General features: G+C 41.3%; 1 protein-coding gene across 4 annotated transcripts; it reads left to right on the top strand.

Moving 5' to 3' along the window:
- The first annotated feature begins 763 nt into the window (after positions 1-763).
- SLITRK3 (SLIT and NTRK like family member 3) lies at positions 764-16,414 on the top strand. 4 transcript variants are annotated; one of them, XM_086674663.1, is made up of 3 exons: positions 764-915; positions 3,814-4,996; positions 6,648-16,414. In XM_086674663.1, exon 3 carries the CDS (start codon positions 6,669-6,671, stop codon positions 9,606-9,608), a length of 2,940 nt encoding a protein of 979 aa, XP_086530789.1. In that variant the 5' UTR covers positions 764-915; positions 3,814-4,996; positions 6,648-6,668; the 3' UTR covers positions 9,609-16,414. The 4 variants fall into 4 exon arrangements, with proteins under 4 accessions (XP_086530789.1, XP_086530786.1, XP_086530788.1 ...); XM_086674662.1 differs by lacking the exon at positions 764-915 and adding an exon at positions 1,267-1,938; XM_086674660.1 differs by lacking the exon at positions 3,814-4,996.
- Positions 16,415-19,049: the final 2,635 nt, after the last annotated feature.

Below are 19,049 nucleotides of genomic sequence, written 5' to 3'. Positions count from 1 at the left end.
TGCAGACTGAATGGAGCATTAAATGACTGCATTAGTATGACTGCAGTGGGGGTAATGGTCGCCTCCAGTGAGTATATAATGTTGTAATAATACTCTCACATAGGTGCGATAATTGCTCAAGTGTCCTCATTTACTTGGTCACGAAATGGTACCCAGCATCTCCCCAGCAGATGCCCCCCACACCGCCCCTCACCCTAGTTTTATTTCCTCCCTCTTAGCAAGTGTAAACAGATGAGAAAAATATGTGTACTTCCAAAATGTCACCTATGTATCATGAAGCGGGGAGGGGGGGAGGCACTGCAAATCACTTGGAAACAGCTTCTACGAGGCGTTTAGCGATACCGCCCATCAACACAGCTCAGACGCTCTTAATTTGATGACCCCGCCCGAACCCCTTCGGGCCTGGGCTGTAATTTTCCAAACAGCCACCCCTCATTTGCAAATAAAAGTTAAAATCAATCCACAGACACAGAATGCTGACTTCCTGCCACTCAATTTTACAAGGTTTCTCTTTGTAGAGCTGCCAGATTGTGACCGATAAAGGGGGGGGGGGGATGAGAGGAGAGAGAGAATGAGAGAGAGCATGAGACAGAGAGAGAGGAGAGAGAGAGAGAAGAGAGATCACTTGCTTCCTTGCTTCCTAAGCAGGGATTTGCCTGCGATGCGCGGCGAGAGGACTGCGGCGGCTGATTTACACAGTTGGCGCGGAGGAGGGGCCGGGGGTGCGGGGGGGGAGGGGGGACAAGCTGGCGGAGGCTCCCGCGATGGGCTGATCTGGGGGCTCCCGAGCGCCTCTCCCTCTGTGCGCGATTTGGGGGCAGCAGCTGATGGATTTGCATTCGGGTTCCAGCTTGGCGTTTCCTATATTGCCTCCTAAAACCCGACCTGGAGCTCCCAGTTTAGGTGCAGACGTTGGTGAGTAACGTGTGATCCGATTTTAGTTATTTCCTAAGCCATTAAAGTGGCACTTTTAAAGCAGGTCAGTCTTAAAAGATGCCGCTGCCGCGAGCGTCTCCTTGGCCTGAAACGTTCCGCGGTCCCCTTCCCCGCCTCCCACCCTCTCCCGCTCGAGATGTGAGGGTGCTTGAATGGTGAGCTGTCAGGGGGGCTCACTCTCTGCCCGCTGGATCGCTTCACCTTCGTGCTTTGCCGGAGATTTCCCCCCGCCCCAGTCGAAGTCGAATTTGGTGTGTACAGCCATACCGTTGTATTTGTATCCTCTTTTTCTCTCTACCCCCGCCCCCCCCCCCCCCCCCCCCCCGCTTCGCCGTCTGGCCAATGCTGGGATCTGGGATCTAGTCGCCCCCTTCCTGCCTCCTTCCCTCCCCTCCCCAACCCCTTCTCTCATCTACACACCACCCACCCCCACTCCCACCTACCCAAAGGGTCAAGAGCAAAGACACCGGGAGAAGGCAAGGGCTAGTCCCATCTCCCCAGATTCAAGGAGGCCTTGGGCAGGGATTGCACTGAGTGACAACCTTTCAGGAAGCCAGAAAGAGAAAGAAAGAAAAATAAATAAATAAAACCCAGAGACCTAGCCAGGACTCTCGGGGACCACGAAGCTCGACGCTGAACCGAGAGTACCGAGATTTTAAGTGAGAGAACCGAGTCCTAGGACACTCGCGCTGCCTGCCTCCCATCGAGGGTACACAGAACTGTGATCGTGAGCTCCCTGTCACTGGTCTCGTCGCGCTAGGTGAGCGCCCGGCTCTCCCATTGGTATGCAGCGACCATTTCCCTTCGAGTCTCAAAGGTGGAAACATTTAAAAGGATTACAAGCGTGATTTGGTGGCCTTTCTGAAAGTTGGTGGACGGAGGGAGAGGAACTGCAAGCCTACGGCATAATGGATACAATTCAGCCGCCCAGAGAGTTTGCACCTCCCGCTGGGAAGCCCCTCGGAGCTCATCTCGGAGATCTAGAGCGCTCGGCGCGGATAGGTATTCGCCGCCATCCTTTCCTACTTTGCCTAATTGAGACCAGGATTTCTCGCTTGCAGGATGTGCATTGTAGAACAGAGTTTGACCTCGGTGGCTGCTGTTCGTTCACAGGTGCTAGGGGTTTGTTGCATTTTTGAACTGGATCATTTAGTTGTAAGGACAAAGATAGAAGGGAAGGTGCTGGAGACTCACATACCCCCAGACCCTTTCCTGGGGGAGGAAATTGTAAGTAACTCCAACAAATAGGCCAAGTGGCGGAGCGAAGGGCCCCTCCCCCAGTGGGTCGCTCGCTCGTGCGGTAAAAGAAGGAAAACGGCTTGGGGTTTTAATCATTTTCCATTTCTAAACATACCCATTGTGCGTTTTGCCTGGAGACAGCAGATTAGAAAAGGATCTGTAGAAGGCTCAGACCTCTTCAGAAAATGAATGATGCAGCATTTTAATTATTTGTTCTAGGAGAGATCGTTTTGCTTCCATATTGGAATATTTAATCTTAGATATGGAGAGATTAGTGGGCTCGGAGATCGGGCAAAGGGGAGGGGGAGAGAGGAAGGGGACACAGTGGGGAGAAAGGGCTTCTTGTCCTCCCCGTGGACAAATGATGCCCGGCGCTCCCAGCAGGAAGCGGGCGACAACGGGCTTCAGGGCCCTTCATCCTCTAACTTTTGGGGCTCTTCCTATCACTCAGACACGCTATACGGAGATAAAGGAAAGGGAAGGGGTGAAATAGCCTTTAGGACATGGACCAGACCAAGAACTTGAGGGGATGTAGTTAAGGAGAGCACGGAGGACGATTGCAGAGATGGTCATTTACCATCATCGAGAGGCTCAGGGAAGCCTCCCTGTTGTTACCCATCGATTTCATCGCATCATGGGTTCCGATATGATCCGTGAAACAGTCACCGCCTCTGCACGTTGGGTACCAAAGGTGGTGTGTGCGGCGGAGGAGGGGGTAGGTTGGCAGCTGGTGAAGGAGATGGGATCGCTCTGGTTCTGAGCTCAGGCTGTCGGTGATGGTCTGTTCGGCGGGGACATGAGAAATAGGGTGGGTCTGGAATATTAAGCGTGTACATATAGTGTTAGAGAATCTTGCCTGCCTGCTTACTAAGTCTGTGATCGTGGTTTCCAATCTTAGCTACTCTGGAGCGGTGGACACTTGTGCGGTCATTTTAAATGCAAAATATCATGGGAATCTCCTAATGACTGACTCTTAAGGAATGTTTTCTTGCATTAAGTGACTGACATATATTTAAAATGGGGACAACTGATAACATGAGTTGTGTGGTTTTTCCTTAAAGTTTGGTTTTGTAAAAAGCGCTTTAAGAGAAAGCCATCTCTACCCGCTAACTTTGAGTCCTTGGGCAGTTGAGGTTCAATCCAATTCTTTAGCGGCCAGAAAGTCCCTCCCTTCCCCAGGAGCTGGGGGGGGGGGGGGGACACAGGGCAATCGATGCCATTACAGTTCCCGCTAACTAGACACGCTTGCTGCACACTTCCCTCTCTCCAGTTTCCCCACTAAGCTGAATTTCCTCCCAGCAGGTAGGACTGTAGAACCGTCAGTTGAGCCTTCTTAGAAGGTTCGTGTGATCTGGTGGCCCCTCTTCACTGCAACGTCTTCGCTCAATCACCCCCACCCTCACGACTCCCTACCTTCCTCTTCCCCAAAATATCATGGAGAAACATTTGGACCAAAAACAGCATGTGGGGGGGGGGGGAGGCAGGGAGGAGTGAGGAATGAGGAGGGCCGAGGAGGGGCAGAAATATATATCCTGAAATGCTGCCCCCTGTCCCCGCGAGGTCTTTCCCAGTGGAAGAAAGTGAAATGTGCCATTGTTACCAAGTGGTCTGCGTTGGCTTGTCTCTGTTTTTAAAAAGGTGGAAGCAAACACATGGCTGTTGAATCCAGGGGAAATCGAAGGCTTTGAGCTGCAGCACAACAAAAGGATTCCTGGTGCAAAGAGATCGAAGCAAAATGCAGGAGACACTCAGTCCAAGTCCCTCAGGCTGCCTGAGCTCTTATTCGGGACACCTAAGCAGAATCAGCTAGATCCAGCTCTTCTCTGGGGACCTGAATTTCCCTTTATCCCCGCCTTTGGAAGGGGAATGTCTGTGCTATGAAAAGGATAATTCCAAAGGATAATCTTACTTTTCAACCAGTCTACACCAGAGAGACAAGCTTTGGAAACCAGAAGAGCAAACCAGTCAGATGATTTCCTTGAGAGTTAAAAACAGTATTTTTTTTTTTTTAAAGGGAAAAAATGCCTACACCCCTCCCCCTCCACCTTCCCCACCAAAGGAATGTTTCCTTTAGGTTGGCTTCTGCTTCCGTGTTTCTTATTTTGACAATTTGTTAAGTCGATCCCTTCACTTCTTTTCTTGCCCCTTAAACACACACACACACACACACACACACACGCGCGCGCGCGCGCGCGCGCGCGCGCACACACACACACACACACACACACACACACTCTCTAGTCAGGGCTTCGTAGTGCACGCTCCCGACCCAAGCTAAGCGCGTTCCCCTTCTTGGAGCTCATATTCGTGACGTGGAAAGCCGGATCCAGGGTTACAGCACATATTAAAAAAAAAAAAAAAAAAAAGCCAGCACAAGAGAAGTCCGAGATTCTGCACTGAGATTGAGCCTGCCTTCCTGCCTGCCTCCCTCCCGCCCTTCCTCCCAGTGCCCAATGATGTGCTGCCGGTACCCAGCGAGAGCAGCCACGGCGGCAGCGGCGGCGGCGGCGGCGGCGGCGGCAGCGAAGCTGGAAGCCTGCAGCAGCCCCTTCTCCTCCCTCCTCTATTGAGTGTGCCAAGCGGCAGTTCTGCATTCTAAAGAAGCCCATTGAAAGGCCCATTGCATTCCCAGCACGTCTCAAGCTTGCTGCTTGTATTTTTTCTCTTCGTCTCCCCCACCCACCCCCTCTATCCCCCTTTGCTTCAGCTTCAGCAAAAGGAAGGGAGGGAGAAAGAGAATCCTTAAACTCAAGCTTTTTTTTTTTTTTCCTTCCAATGTTAAAAACTTAAAAAAAAAAAAAAAAAACCTCCTGCAAAATAGGTAAGTCAAAGACATCTGGAGCCTTTCCTACCTAAATCTCAGGGACCTCAGAAACAAGAAAAACATTTTAAATTGGTGAAGAAATAACTTAAGTAGATTTTAATATTTTATAAGGGAGACAGGGAAGACTAACTGATACTGCAATGTAGCCTCATCTGCTTTCTGTCTCTCTCTCTCTCTTTTTTTTCCATATAATTGTTTCTAAAAATTGAGTATTGCATGCCTGAGGCAGATTTCTCTTTGCTTTCTCATGGGTCTTCCTTTCCTTACAGCTGTGTACATTATATGCAAGTTGAATGTGAAGATTTATTCTTTTCACTCTCCCTGTAAATTATATCATTGTGTTTTCGAAGGGTTGGCAAAATATTTCCTTAATGTATGTATCTTATGCGTGGAGAGAAAATATATGCTAAAAATTCGGGTTTATTTTTGATTAAAAATAATTATTCCAATTTGATATTTCAGTGACTCAGAAAGGGCAATCTAATAAAACTGCATTAATATAATTTATTTAGGTACGCATTTCCATATATTGATGATATAAGGCAAGGAAAGAGAGCCATGGAGGAAGGCTCTGTATTATTAGAATAGTACACAGTATTTGTTTCTTCTGATTGGAAAAGAATGATGTCTTTCTTTGAAATGTATTTCATGTGATAGATCAATTATCAGCAGGTAAGAATTGAGGTTTCCACCCTTTCTTGCCTTTAACTACCCAACTGTCTTCTAACCAGCCACCTGCCCGTCCAGCTTTTCACAGGACTCCTCAGCTGATATTGAAGGCACAGATACACATTCCAAACTAAGCTCTGCAAGTGTTTTAATACAGACACTCCCAGGCTCAGCATCCTTTAGCTGTCATTATCTCTAACTCTGATGACTGCACGGGCCTTTCTTCAGAAAGGCTAATCACTCCTAAAGGGTTTAAATAGCCAAATGATACACTTGTGTAAAAATTATTTAATTAAAGGAGATGTTAAAAATCTGTGCTTGGGCAAAATAGGGTGGGGGGATAATGTGATACTGAGCATACACTATAATTAAGTACACTGTGATCATCTCTGAAGAGAAATCTTAAGTTTTCCAGAGATACCCAACATCGTATACATCTCAACATCTGATACTGGGCAATGAGCTCATACTTCATCACACTCTAATCTAATAAATTTGTGGTATGCCATGGCTTTTTATGAGTAGAAGCCTATAGTTTAAAGAATACTTATTTCCTGTCAGAATCCCAATCAGTTCTATGATGGGCACCTCTGAAATCAAGGCGAATTTTAACAGGCAAACAGGTGTAATGGCCAAATTACTGCCATTATTACTGAATCTGCCTATATCTAAACGACATCCCTGTATACCAGTCCCTTGATTGCTATAGGAGGCAATGAAGGCTGCTGTTGTTTGTATGATATGCTCTTTACCAAGTATGGCTTGGTTCAGGAAAAATGCATTGCATGGCACAATATTTCAGAGTCACCCAAGTTTAAATACAGGACATATTAAGCAGGTTGATAGATCATTTCGAGTGCCAGTTCGACAATTACTAAAGTTTTGTATTACTCTTAAAAAGCTCCAAATGTAGGAGTCAATTAGAATAGTGCATACGAGTGAGTAAAGGCTAAAATCTGCATCTTTATTTCTGTTGCAGTTTTGTAATCAACTACGAACGATGAAATCTTCCATAGCTGAGATGCTTCACAGAGGGAGGATGTTGTGGATAATTCTTCTAAGCACAATTGCTCTAGGATGGACTACCCCGATTCCCCTGATAGAGGACTCAGAGGAAATAGATGAGCCCTGTTTTGATCCATGCTACTGTGAAGTTAAAGAAAGCCTCTTTCATATACATTGTGACAGTAAAGGATTTACAAATATTAGTCAGATTACTGAGTTCTGGTCAAGACCTTTTAAACTGTATCTGCAAAGGAATTCAATGAGGAAATTGTACACCAACAGTTTTCTTCATTTGAATAACGCTGTGTCCATTAACCTTGGGAACAATGCATTGCAGGACATTCAATCAGGAGCTTTCAATGGTCTTAAGATCTTAAAGAGGTTATATCTACATGAGAACAAACTAGACATCTTCAGAAATGACACCTTCCTTGGCTTGGAAAGTCTGGAATATCTGCAGGCAGATTACAATGTCATTAAACGTATTGAGAGTGGGGCATTTCGGAACCTAAGTAAATTGAGAGTTCTGATTTTAAATGATAATCTCATCCCCATGCTTCCAACCAATTTATTTAAGGCTGTCTCCTTAACCCATCTGGACCTACGTGGAAATAGGTTAAAGGTTCTTTTTTACCGAGGAATGCTAGACCACATTGGCAGAAGCCTGATGGAGCTCCAGCTGGAAGAAAATCCCTGGAACTGTACATGTGAGATTGTGCAGCTAAAGAGTTGGCTGGAACGCATTCCTTACACCGCCCTGGTGGGAGACATCACCTGTGAGACCCCCTTCCATTTCCATGGAAAGGATCTGCGAGAAATCAGGAAGACAGAACTCTGCCCCTTGTTGTCTGACTCTGAGGTGGAGGCTAGTTTGGGGATTCCCCACTTGTCATCAAGCAAGGAGAATGCATGGCCGACTAAGCCTTCCTCAATGTTGTCCTCTGTCCATTTCACTGCTTCTTCTGTTGAATACAAGTCCTCAAATAAACAGCCCAAGCCCACCAAACAGCCCCGAACACCAAGGCCACCCTCTACATCCCAAGCTTTATACCCTGGTCCAAACCAACCTCCCATTGCTCCTTACCAGACCAGACCACCCATTCCCATTATATGTCCTACTGGGTGTACCTGTAACTTGCACATCAACGACCTTGGCTTGACTGTCAACTGCAAAGAGCGAGGATTTAATAACATTTCTGAACTTCTTCCAAGGCCATTGAATGCCAAGAAACTTTACCTGAGTAGCAATCTGATTCAGAAAATATACCGTTCTGATTTTTGGAATTTCTCCTCCTTGGATCTCTTGCATCTGGGGAACAATCGTATTTCTTATGTCCAGGATGGGGCCTTCATCAACCTGCCCAACCTAAAGAGCCTCTTTCTCAATGGCAACGATATTGAGAAGCTGACACCAGGCATGTTCCGAGGACTACAGAGTTTGCACTACTTGTACTTTGAGTTCAATGTCATCCGAGAAATCCAGCCTGCAGCCTTCAGCCTCATGCCCAACTTGAAGCTGCTATTCCTCAACAATAACTTGCTGAGGACCCTCCCGACAGATGCCTTTGCAGGCACATCCCTGGCCCGGCTCAACCTGAGAAAGAACTACTTCCTCTATCTTCCTGTGGCTGGCGTCCTAGAACACTTGAATGCCATTGTCCAGATAGACCTCAATGAGAATCCTTGGGACTGTACCTGTGACCTGGTCCCCTTCAAACAGTGGATTGAAACCATCAGCTCAGTCAGCGTGGTGGGTGATGTGCTTTGCAGGAGCCCTGAGAACCTCACCCACCGTGATGTGCGCACCATTGAGCTGGAAGTTCTCTGCCCAGAGATGCTGCACGTCCCACCAGCTGGAGCATCCCCAGCCCAGCCTGGAGAGTCTCACCTTGCTGGGGGGCCAACGAGTGCATCACCTTATGAGTTCTCTGCCCCCGGGGGCCCTGTGCCACTTTCTGTGTTGATTCTCAGCCTGCTGGTTCTTTTCTTTTCAGCAGTCTTTGTTGCTGCAGGCCTCTTTGCCTACGTGCTCCGACGGCGCCGGAAGAAGCTGCCCTTTAGGAGCAAGCGACAAGAAGGGGTGGACCTTACCGGCATCCAGATGCAATGCCACCGGCTGTTTGAGGATGGTGGGGGTGGTGGAGGTGGAAGTGGAGGTGGGGGCCGAGCGACTATTTCGTCCCCAGAGAAGGCCCCTCCTGTGGGCCACGTATATGAGTACATCCCCCACCCAGTGACCCAAATGTGCAACAACCCCATCTATAAGCCTCGTGAGGAGGAGGAGGTGGCTGTTTCATCAGTCCAGGAGTCAGGGAGTGCAGAACGAGGGGGTCCTGGGACACAGCCACCAGGAGTAGGTGAGGTTCTCCTAGGAAGTGAGCAGTTTGCGGAGACACCCAAGGAGAACCACAGCAACTACCGGACCTTGCTGGAAAAAGAAAAGGAGTGGGCCCTGGCAGTGTCCAGCTCCCAGCTCAACACCATAGTGACGGTGAATCATCATCACCCTCACCCTCACCACCCAGCAGTTGGTGGGGTTTCTGGGGTAGTTGCGGGAACTGGGGGAGACTTGGCTGGGTTCCGCCACCATGAGAAGAATGGTGGGGTGGTGCTGTTTCCTCCTGGGGGAGGCTGTGGCGGTGGAAGTATGCTCCTAGACCGAGAGAGGCCACAGCCAGCCCCCTGCACAGTGGGATTCGTGGATTGTCTCTATGGCACAGTGCCCAAATTAAAGGAACTGCACGTCCACCCTCCTGGCATGCAATATCCAGACTTACAGCAGGACGCCAGGCTCAAAGAAACCCTTCTCTTCTCGGCTGGAAAGGGCTTCACAGACCACCAAACCCAAAAAAGTGATTACCTCGAGTTAAGGGCCAAACTTCAAACCAAGCCGGATTACCTCGAAGTCCTGGAGAAGACAACATACAGGTTCTAACGAAAAAAGAAAAATAAATTAGTGCTTTTTTTTTTTCAAAAGAAAAGGAAAATAAAAGAAATACCCCTTGCTCCCTTTACACTTGTCCCAATAACTCCATTCTCACAAACTTCCCTGCCCTGAACAGGACTGAAACCGCATGTAACTAGAAAATACAGATGTATGCTCTCCCCTCTCAGATGTGATTTGGAGGAAGGGCCATACTCAGATCATTAATCAATGAAGTGCCTTCGCAGACTTTTGCCAGCAAATGTTATCATTATTTTTTATACTGAAACTTGAGACTTTGACTGTGCCATGTATAAGGTATATTGGGGATCGTTGTATTGATCCTAATTAAGTAAAATTCAACGTCTTTTTATTTTCAGTAATTTTTTTTAGTTGTAGTTTCGTTTGACAGGGAGGGGGGAAAACAAATTGACATTTGTGGCTTTCTTTCCTCTTCCCATCATGGCACAGATTCTGTACATGTATTAACAATGCAGTTTGCTGCATGCCTGGAAACTGCAAGACGGGGAGGGAGGGGGCGGGTCTTGCTTGAATGTTCTCACCCACTCTTTTTTCTGTCACACACATACCCACATGCAAATCACCAATCGCTGCACACCATTAGGTCCCTAAACCTGCAGCCTCTTCCTTCTGGTACAGGTACACACACATGCAGACGTATAAACCTGCACATGCATACACACGCGCGCACACACACACACACACACAAAACACACACAAACATCACACCCCATTCCCTTTTAACACTATCTAATTATTTCGGGTTTGATCCATTCCTCTCCTCTTCATAGCTTCACCTTCCCTTCACCCCTAGTGTACAGCTCTCGCCTACCACCCTGGGAAAGGTCATATTCTAGGTTGGATCCTAATGAAGTGGAGGCCTGGTTTAACAGCCAGAGGCACATACCTAGGGATGAGCATCCTCTTTGTGACACTTCATCCTGATGCCAAGAGTTTTTGGAGACCATCTGCACTTTCTTATATATATATAAATATATATATAATATTAAAAAAATAAAAAAGCAACTGGGTATATATCACTAACAGCTTTGTAGGAAGCACTTTTAATGTTTTCTCTCACACACAAAGATTCAAAAGAAATGTGCATATATTTATTCTGTAATTTCAGTGATTATAAATTGTAAAGGTAATGTTTAATCATTGTATAGTGATTATGCGTCTGGTATAGCTTTCCTAATAAAGAGTTTTTGAAAAATATAATACATTATATATAGAGGACACCAAGCTTGGACCTGAAACCACAGCTATGCCGTGCCTTTTGTGCTCCCAATTTTTTGAACCTTTCTTTTACTTGTTATACAGAAAGCTGGTTTATTAATAGGTTTGATGCACTGTGATGTTGATAAATCTTATAACCCACCACCCCCATCACATGCCAGGATACAGTCGGGACTTAAAAAAATCTGATTTATATAGTTCACTTTTATTTTTGTCTTGAATTATGAATCTCAAACTCACTACCCCAGTGACGCACCGGTTTTCCTAGGCAGGCTGTGACTGGGGGAAAATAGAGTAACTAGATTGCTAAGAAGTATAGGATTATATAGAGGAGGCAATCAAGGATCCATGCACCTTAAAATAGTAAATGACAGAAAGAAAAAGGAAAGTGAAATTGCTATTTTTAAAAACATGAACCAGAATATCACACACACACACACACACACACACACAAACACACACGCACACACAATCAAAATCTAAGGCCTTGTAGCCAATTTGACTGTCAGAATGCTGTTATCTGTACAAGTGGTCACTGCTATATTTAGTTACTTGGTTTTTTCAGCCACTACTGCAACTGGCCCCAGTCTTGCTTGAACTAAGACAGGAGATGCTGAATGAGGTTTTCTTTCTGTATGATATTCAACTGTATGATGTTTAAAATTAATCTCACAATAACCCAAGTTATTATCCATTTGCATGTGAGCGAAACCAAAGAAAATTGGATTTTTAAGGTGCGAGTGTCTTGTTTGTGGAGGAAACTAAACTGATAAAAAGAAACCTGAGTTTTGAGGCAGGCACTTATCTCATTACGCCAGTAGAGGGCAGCAGAGCTTCAGAGATTCACAGACCCTGTTGCTGCAGAATTATGCAGAGGGGCCAGTATTCTGTTAGTTTTCTCAAGCTGCTCTTAGTAGAAATTATCATTATGTGTTGAATGTAATTCACCACAAGTCACTAATGCCTTACATCACTTTGTTTTTTTCCATTAAAAAGACCAGCAGCTTCTAAAGCTGTGTGACTGATATAAAAACTAAGGCATTGCACTTAAAAAAGCCCCATGAATGTCTAGAAAAACATGTTTATAAGTATCTATCTCTTGATTAGTTATGTATGGGTATCAACACAGGTATACCTAAAAATAAAATTAAAAAAAACCCCACATATATCAATACAAAAATGCAACTTTTCAGGGCTGCCTTGCATTTGGCACATTGTACCTAAAACTTTTGTCTTCCATTATTTGAGGTACAGTGGAATTACTGCAGTGAAGGAAAACATGATTCACCATTTCTCTACATACAATATTGAAATGTAGCTTTCCTTATGCAAGAGGATCAAATCCACAATTAATTAGGTGTCATTCTCCCGTTTTGGTTTATGTTCCGCGTCTTTTTACTTTCCCCTAAGTTAGCTTTTTCATAGTTATCTCACTTTCCTTATTCTTTCTAATCATCTTTCCCTCCTTTGAAGCCTTTTTTTAAGCACAGAAAGTCAGTGTTTTAAACACCTTTAAGTGTTTTAAAAGCTTATCTATGGAGTCCCTCTAAATTAGTGATTTATCATGTTTCCATTCCTCCTAATAAAATACTTTGGTGAATAGTAGAAAGCATGTGCATAATAAACATTCAAAATGCAAAGCTAGATATTTCCGACAGTAACCATCATTTCCTTAATAACCATGCGCACATTCATAACATGGCATATTATACAAATCAGGTTAAAGTACAATCCCTAATGATCCTGGTGCTTTTGACATTTGAAAAATGTGTGTCCATAAACCGTATCAAATTACAATATAACTTGATAATTATGTTTATATTTTATTTATTAAATACAGAAAGAATGTCTTACCTTAAATATAGATAGTAATTTTACTCTTGAATGAGGAATAAATTTTATTTAGTGAAAACAAATTTATATGAGAATGGAATTTTGTATTCAAGGGAGATAAATTTTTGCTTCCATGGAGTTTTCTACCCCCTTCGCTAGGCTACTTCCTTTAGCTGTCTATTAGAATTATTAAAGTTAGATTTAATTTATAATACCAGGTATGTTTTCATAAAGTACCATGGGTATTAATATAGGTACTATGATTAGGATTTGTTCCATATTTTTGCTGTAGTAAAACATTATTTTTGAGACAATGATTCCTAGTTTACCTCATAGTGGTGGTCAATTAGACTGAAGCAGACCCAGATCAGGCAGATATCTGCTATTGATTCATTGCTACTTTATTACAAATTATAGTAATAATATTTGAAATTAATAAAATGTATTGTAATGTTCTTTTACTGTAAGTGGCTACTGGAAAATAGTTGAAAGTGAAATATTAGTATCACTCAGTAATAATTTCAACATTATCATATACCAGCATTACTTACATGGATGCTTTTGCTTTTATCTTAAAAGCTACATTATTTCCTCCAATTGAAAAATACTAAAAACTATACATACATACACATATATATGTATATATATATATATGGATGATAAACACCATATTTTAAATAAAAATTTACAGAGAGAGAGAGATCACAAGGAAAGTTTAATGACTAAGCCTTTGATAATTTGTCCCCTCCCCCCCTTAACTAGGAATGTTAGTTTTAAACCCTTGATATCTGAGAAGAATATTTGGGTTTAGCACTATAAAAATTGATAATGCAATTGCATAACATAAGGAATTTTCTTTAACTATTGTGACATATTATTTTGATTCACTTAGTGTAAATCCATTGTTCACAGAGTCCTATCCGTTTGGAATTATGTTGTCTGAGCCAATAAATGTAAAATAGCTATAACAAAGGAAACATTAATGTAATGCTTTACAAAATGAGAGACATATGACTATAACAAGATGAGAGGAAATGATAATAAAAAAACACTCCATCTTAAATTTAGTTTAATTTGAATTTAAACATTTATAACTTATACTTAGCTCAAAAATCCTCAACTGAAAATTCAGGTTAACAGATTATAAATAATACCACTAATTTCACCATATAAGTATTCAGTTTAATAATATACTATAGGCCTTTTAAAATAGGAGCAATAACACATGTGTAATTGGGCAATGACGTATATATGTGTGTGTATAACTATTATATATGTATATACACTGTATATACATGTATATAGTTTATATATGCTGAATTATATTTACATGTAAATTATGCACTTTTTCTCACATGTATAACAATTTCAGTTTTATGCATTTCTTTTCTTTGCTTCTGTCTAGCTAATGTCCAAGTGAAGATGGATGAAATTATGAGTCTTCACTTTGGAAATGTTCACATGTAAAAAGTAACACTGTAATTAATATTTCTGAATTTAAAAGTTCTTTTATCTTTCAATTTGTTTCCTTTTGTTGTTTAGGTCATAGGGGACAAATCTCAGTCAAACTGTGATTTATTTTAAGTCCTCAACCGTAAAAAATCCTAATATCTTATAAATATGCAACACAAGTCAAATGAAAAACAAGTGCTCCTTTTCACTTTTCTATTTCTAGAATAAATTTAACAGGTGAAAATAATTTCAGAGCATTATTAGTTTGACAAGACCTTTTGTCTTGAAAAAGTGAAATCTTAAAAGCAAAAGCAAGAGAAGAAAAGTTCCTGTTTAAGACATTCATTTTCCTATTTACTTCTTTTAAATATTATCCTTTATTTAAAATGTATAATAGTAGCAATAATAATAAATAGAGATAACCATTTCTAGTATGCTTTTATGAAATCTAAAATGAAGGAGATGATTTCTCTTACCAGGAAAGGTGTATACCAGGGGTTACTGGTTGTGAAGAGGGAATAATTTGGGTAGACTTTTTAATTCTGATAATATTTACTCCTGAATATAATATACATATTTTTGAAAATATGTATCATTTCTTCTCCTTGCACTGATGTAGATGATTTTTTCACATAACTTTAAAATTCTAATAGAAAATAATACTTGTGGTAAACATTAAAGACATATAGCCAAGGTGGCATTATAATAAATTTGAGGTTGACACAACCCCTACATCTTTAACATTAAAACACAGATGAAAAAAGGACGCTTTCCTCATTACCACCCAGTGACAAAAAGGCCCAGCATACCTAGTTAACTGTTCCTTTAGTATATTCAGTCTATCCACTTGTTTATTAGTGTAGGGAATTGATAGTTTGCAGTGTATTAAGTTGTATCAAAATCAAACAATTTTCATCAAAAAATATAACCGCAAGTAAAAAAAACCTGAATAATTTTTTTAAGTTTATTTATTTATTTTGAAACAGAGAGAGAGAGAGAGAGCACATGAGTAGGTGAGAGGCAGAGAGGGAGGGAGAGAGAGAGCCCCAAGCAGGCTCTGTGCAGTCAGCGAGGAGTCCAGTGCAGGGCTCGAACTCTTGAACTGTGGGATCACGGCCTGAATGGGAACAGTCAGAGGCTTAACTAACTTGAGACATCCAGGCGCCCCTGAATAATTTATTTCAATTAGCAGGTTGTTCCCTTGATGATGACAAGTACCACATTACCAATACTGTATTATATGTCAATACAGGGCTTTTATGCTATTACACAGTTTACTACTTTTAGGCTTGTAGTTTATTCGGACGATGGAACACGATATAATGACTTTTGTAGTATTTTAAACAAGAGCGTAACTTCCCTACCTTGGGGGTGGTCAAGTTAGCTCTTTTGAAAAACGATGCCGAAACAAAGATGTCATGTGAGTATGTGCAGGGACAAAAAGCAGTTCTCTTCTCCCTGGCCCTTTTCCTTTCACTATTCCTGACAGCTCTGCTTCTACGTCTGTTTCTGACTCAGCACCAAGATATTCTTGTGACTGAGGGCACATTCGCTGAGCTCAAATTAGGCACCAAGGGAAGACCAGGGATGGATGAGAGTCCTTGCACCTAATGACAGAATGTCCAATTCACTTCTCTTTGTACCTAGGCTGAGAAAGTAATTCAACATATCTCTCTTCATTGTGAGATCATTTGTAAGTCTGGTGAAAAAAGTCAAAACCTGTAACAGTAAAACTAGAACTACTACTGGAAATCAAGAATGCATCAGCGAATGCTTTAAAAATATGGAACCTATGTTTAAAATCTCAAAACCTTGATCTTCCTCCTTCAAAATGCCCTCTGTCTTTGCCATTGCATCCAAAATATTAGTTTAGTAATTAAAATTAAGATACAAATGTAAAATATTTGTATTAAGACCACCTGTTTCTGGAACCCACATATTTTCAGTAGTTTTTCCTTATTTATAGTATAAACTTTCTGACCACTCACCTACCTGTTGCTTGGAATTCTAAGGCTGTTCCCCCTCCCCCCCCCCCCCCGAATTCTGGTAAAAAGCTTATCTTAAAATGTCTTTTTATATTTTTTATTTATTTTGTTTTTGTTCTGTGGTAACTAACTTTTAATAAAAACAAGTCTGTCAATATGTAAACTATTAACCATATACTGTAATTGGAAAAAAAAAAAGAAACCCTCAAAGTCTATCTAAATTGGACATTTTATATGTATTAAATTGAATTGGGATTTTTTTCCCTACTTGTGCTCTTCTTCACCTGATTTGGATTCAAAAGTGAAATCTGTTCCTCTTTGTAATGAACAGTTAACTAGATGCTTTACTTTTCTAGCGGGCAATTGAAGGGAGGTAGGGGTTGGGGTGGGGGGGAACAGAAAATGTTAACAGGTGTAAGTAATCTGTGTAATAACTGGATCCATGAATCACTCACTTTGCCTTCAGAAAACCTTCCTCAACAAGAAAAACAATGAAAGAGAAGGGGAAAAAAATGAAAATGCTCTCCCTTTCTGAAGACCATCTGATAAAGGGTTAATGGAGGAAGTTTAAATCAGACATTCACATTAACTTTTGGTGTACTACATTTGGAAGGGTTTATATTCCAAATAGATTCACTATGTCTTTCAACATGATTCTAAGCCACTTCAACTGTCATCTTTAACATAACCATTGAACATGATATCAAACCTTAACATTAAAGTAACTCAATCAGCTATAATTAACTGTAATTCTAATGCAAAAGAAATCACAAGGATAAACTGAAGTGACAACGTATATTAAAACATTTAGCTTAATTCATGGTATGGCTGTGTAAAGTGAATTATGAAGTCGTTTTCTTTTTTAAATTAGTAGTTTTTCCTAAACAAATAAGAGGTCTTCGCTAGCCCTTAGTTATTTTGGGGGCCACAGTAGCATAACTTTCTCCTGAGCCCCATACCAGAATTCATTTAAGGAACACAGCCCAATTATTAATATTTAAGAAAACTTAATTATTTATTAGAAATTGAATGTAATTTATAATATACATGTATTATATGTATATTATATAACATATATATGTATATATGTATACATATAACATATGTATATTGTATAACATATCCCTGAACTATCCAGAACCAAACATAGTAATTTGAAATGTTTGTTCTCTATTTGTGCTTATGCTTTGCAGTTAGTAGTATAAATGATACTGAAACTGCTCCTTAATTTGGATTGTATACCCTTCTCTCTTTATAAATGTAGACATGTGATAGCTGAACACTGCTTAAGTTAATTCTGAAGATAGATAGATAGATAGATAGATAGATAGATAGATAGATAGATATAGATAGATAGATAGATAGATAGATAGATAGAGGGATTTATTTACTAACATCTTTATCAAGTGACAGTTTGCGTAATGCAGTACTGCACAGATTAAATTTTAAAAATATTAAAATTCAAGGTTCAAAATGGAGTAAAAGATAGTGTAAAATACTGAACAATACATAGATTCTAGCTGCTAATGTTTTATTCTTAAAGGAACCAGGCTTGAGTTCGACAATAAATCACCTCTCATCTCATGTTAATGGCTATCCAGTTCTGAGATACTACATTTACCACTGTTACTCCATTTCAAAAAAATAAGTTAGCGTTTCTATAAATCATTGTGTCTTAAAGAAAGGAGGGCAGAGATATTGATTCTGAAGAATTTTCTGAAAAACTCTTCTCTACCTATCTTAACTGCCACAAGCCCAGTTCCGCTCTTACTTGCCCTGCAAGGGACATCACAAACTAGTAGAAAGGAATGTTGCAAAACAAAATGAAGAGAGACAGAAGACAATGTGTAGTCAAAAAAAGCGCCTGATGTAATTCTGATATGCCCATTCAACAACCATCATTTTGAGAACTTAGCAAGTTCTCAGCAAGTAACTTTAGTTACAATCAAGCAAATAATCTATCTTTTAGCATGCAGTTTGCCAATTCTCATATTTGCACAAATTACTGTGGTCATTCTTTTATTTGCTGAAAATACACATCTCTCATGGGCATCAAAATTAGGTTTCAAATGTCCTCATCCAGTAGGCCTTTATTGATACAGTAACTAAATTTTGAATATTCTCTCACTTACTTATGCACACTGTTTACTTTATGATGATTTGGGTATGCTGGAATATTTTATCCTAAGTGTCCTTCAGTCACTTTGCCTGTCTGTGCCAAGAATCTGGCTTTTCAATTATATTGTAAGCACTTGAGAACATAGACTGTCTTCAAGGTCTTTTGTAGCACAGTGTCTAGGACCATCTTTTTGCACAGCTATGGAAAATATATTGTGATCAAAACTGAGTTTCATGGATCTTGGAATAGCCTCATTACTGCTACCTTTCTTCCCATTATTTCTAACACACAGCCTTAATAACACTAGGTAGTAGGTAATTATTTTTTGATGGAATGAACAGAGTTAAAATATGTATGGCCTATGAGTTCTTGCAAAAGTTGAGAGAAGTGATGAAAAGAGATGGAGGAGTCTGAAGAGCAAGAGGCAGCAAGAAATGTGAGAGCATGACAGCAGTAGTGACTTCTGTTTACTTTCCTTGGGTTTTCTATTGATAAGATACACACTGACCTTAAGGAAATAAGATTGAGGAAGAGGAGTAGTATGAGTAGGTCTCTGAGGAAAAACTAATAGAAAGAAAGAAAAATAAAGGAGACTGAGAGAGAGACAGAGCAAGGGAGGGAGAGAGAGGGAAGGAACGAAGGAAAGAAGGAAGGAAGGAAGGAAGGAAGGAAGGAAGGAAGGAAGGAAGGAAGGAAGGAAAAGAGGGAGGAAGGAAAGAAGGAAACAGAAAAGGAGCAATTATAAAACTTAGTTTTATCTTCCTCACTGGTGGCCAAAGCAGTAAAAGGAGCATATGCCCAGTA

This window comes from Puma concolor, chromosome C2 (assembly GCF_028749965.1).
Source record: "Puma concolor isolate L17-30 chromosome C2, mPumCon1.1.hap2, whole genome shotgun sequence".
NCBI lineage: Eukaryota > Metazoa > Chordata > Mammalia > Carnivora > Felidae > Puma > Puma concolor.
The sequence above is the reverse complement of the archived record's forward strand: the minus strand, read 5'-3'. Positions and strand labels throughout refer to the sequence as shown.

Coding starts and splice junctions, on each gene's coding strand:
- SLITRK3 (XM_086674660.1), top strand. CDS start 6,669: ATGAAATCTTCCATAGCTGAGATGCTTCACAGAGGGAGGATGTTGTGG.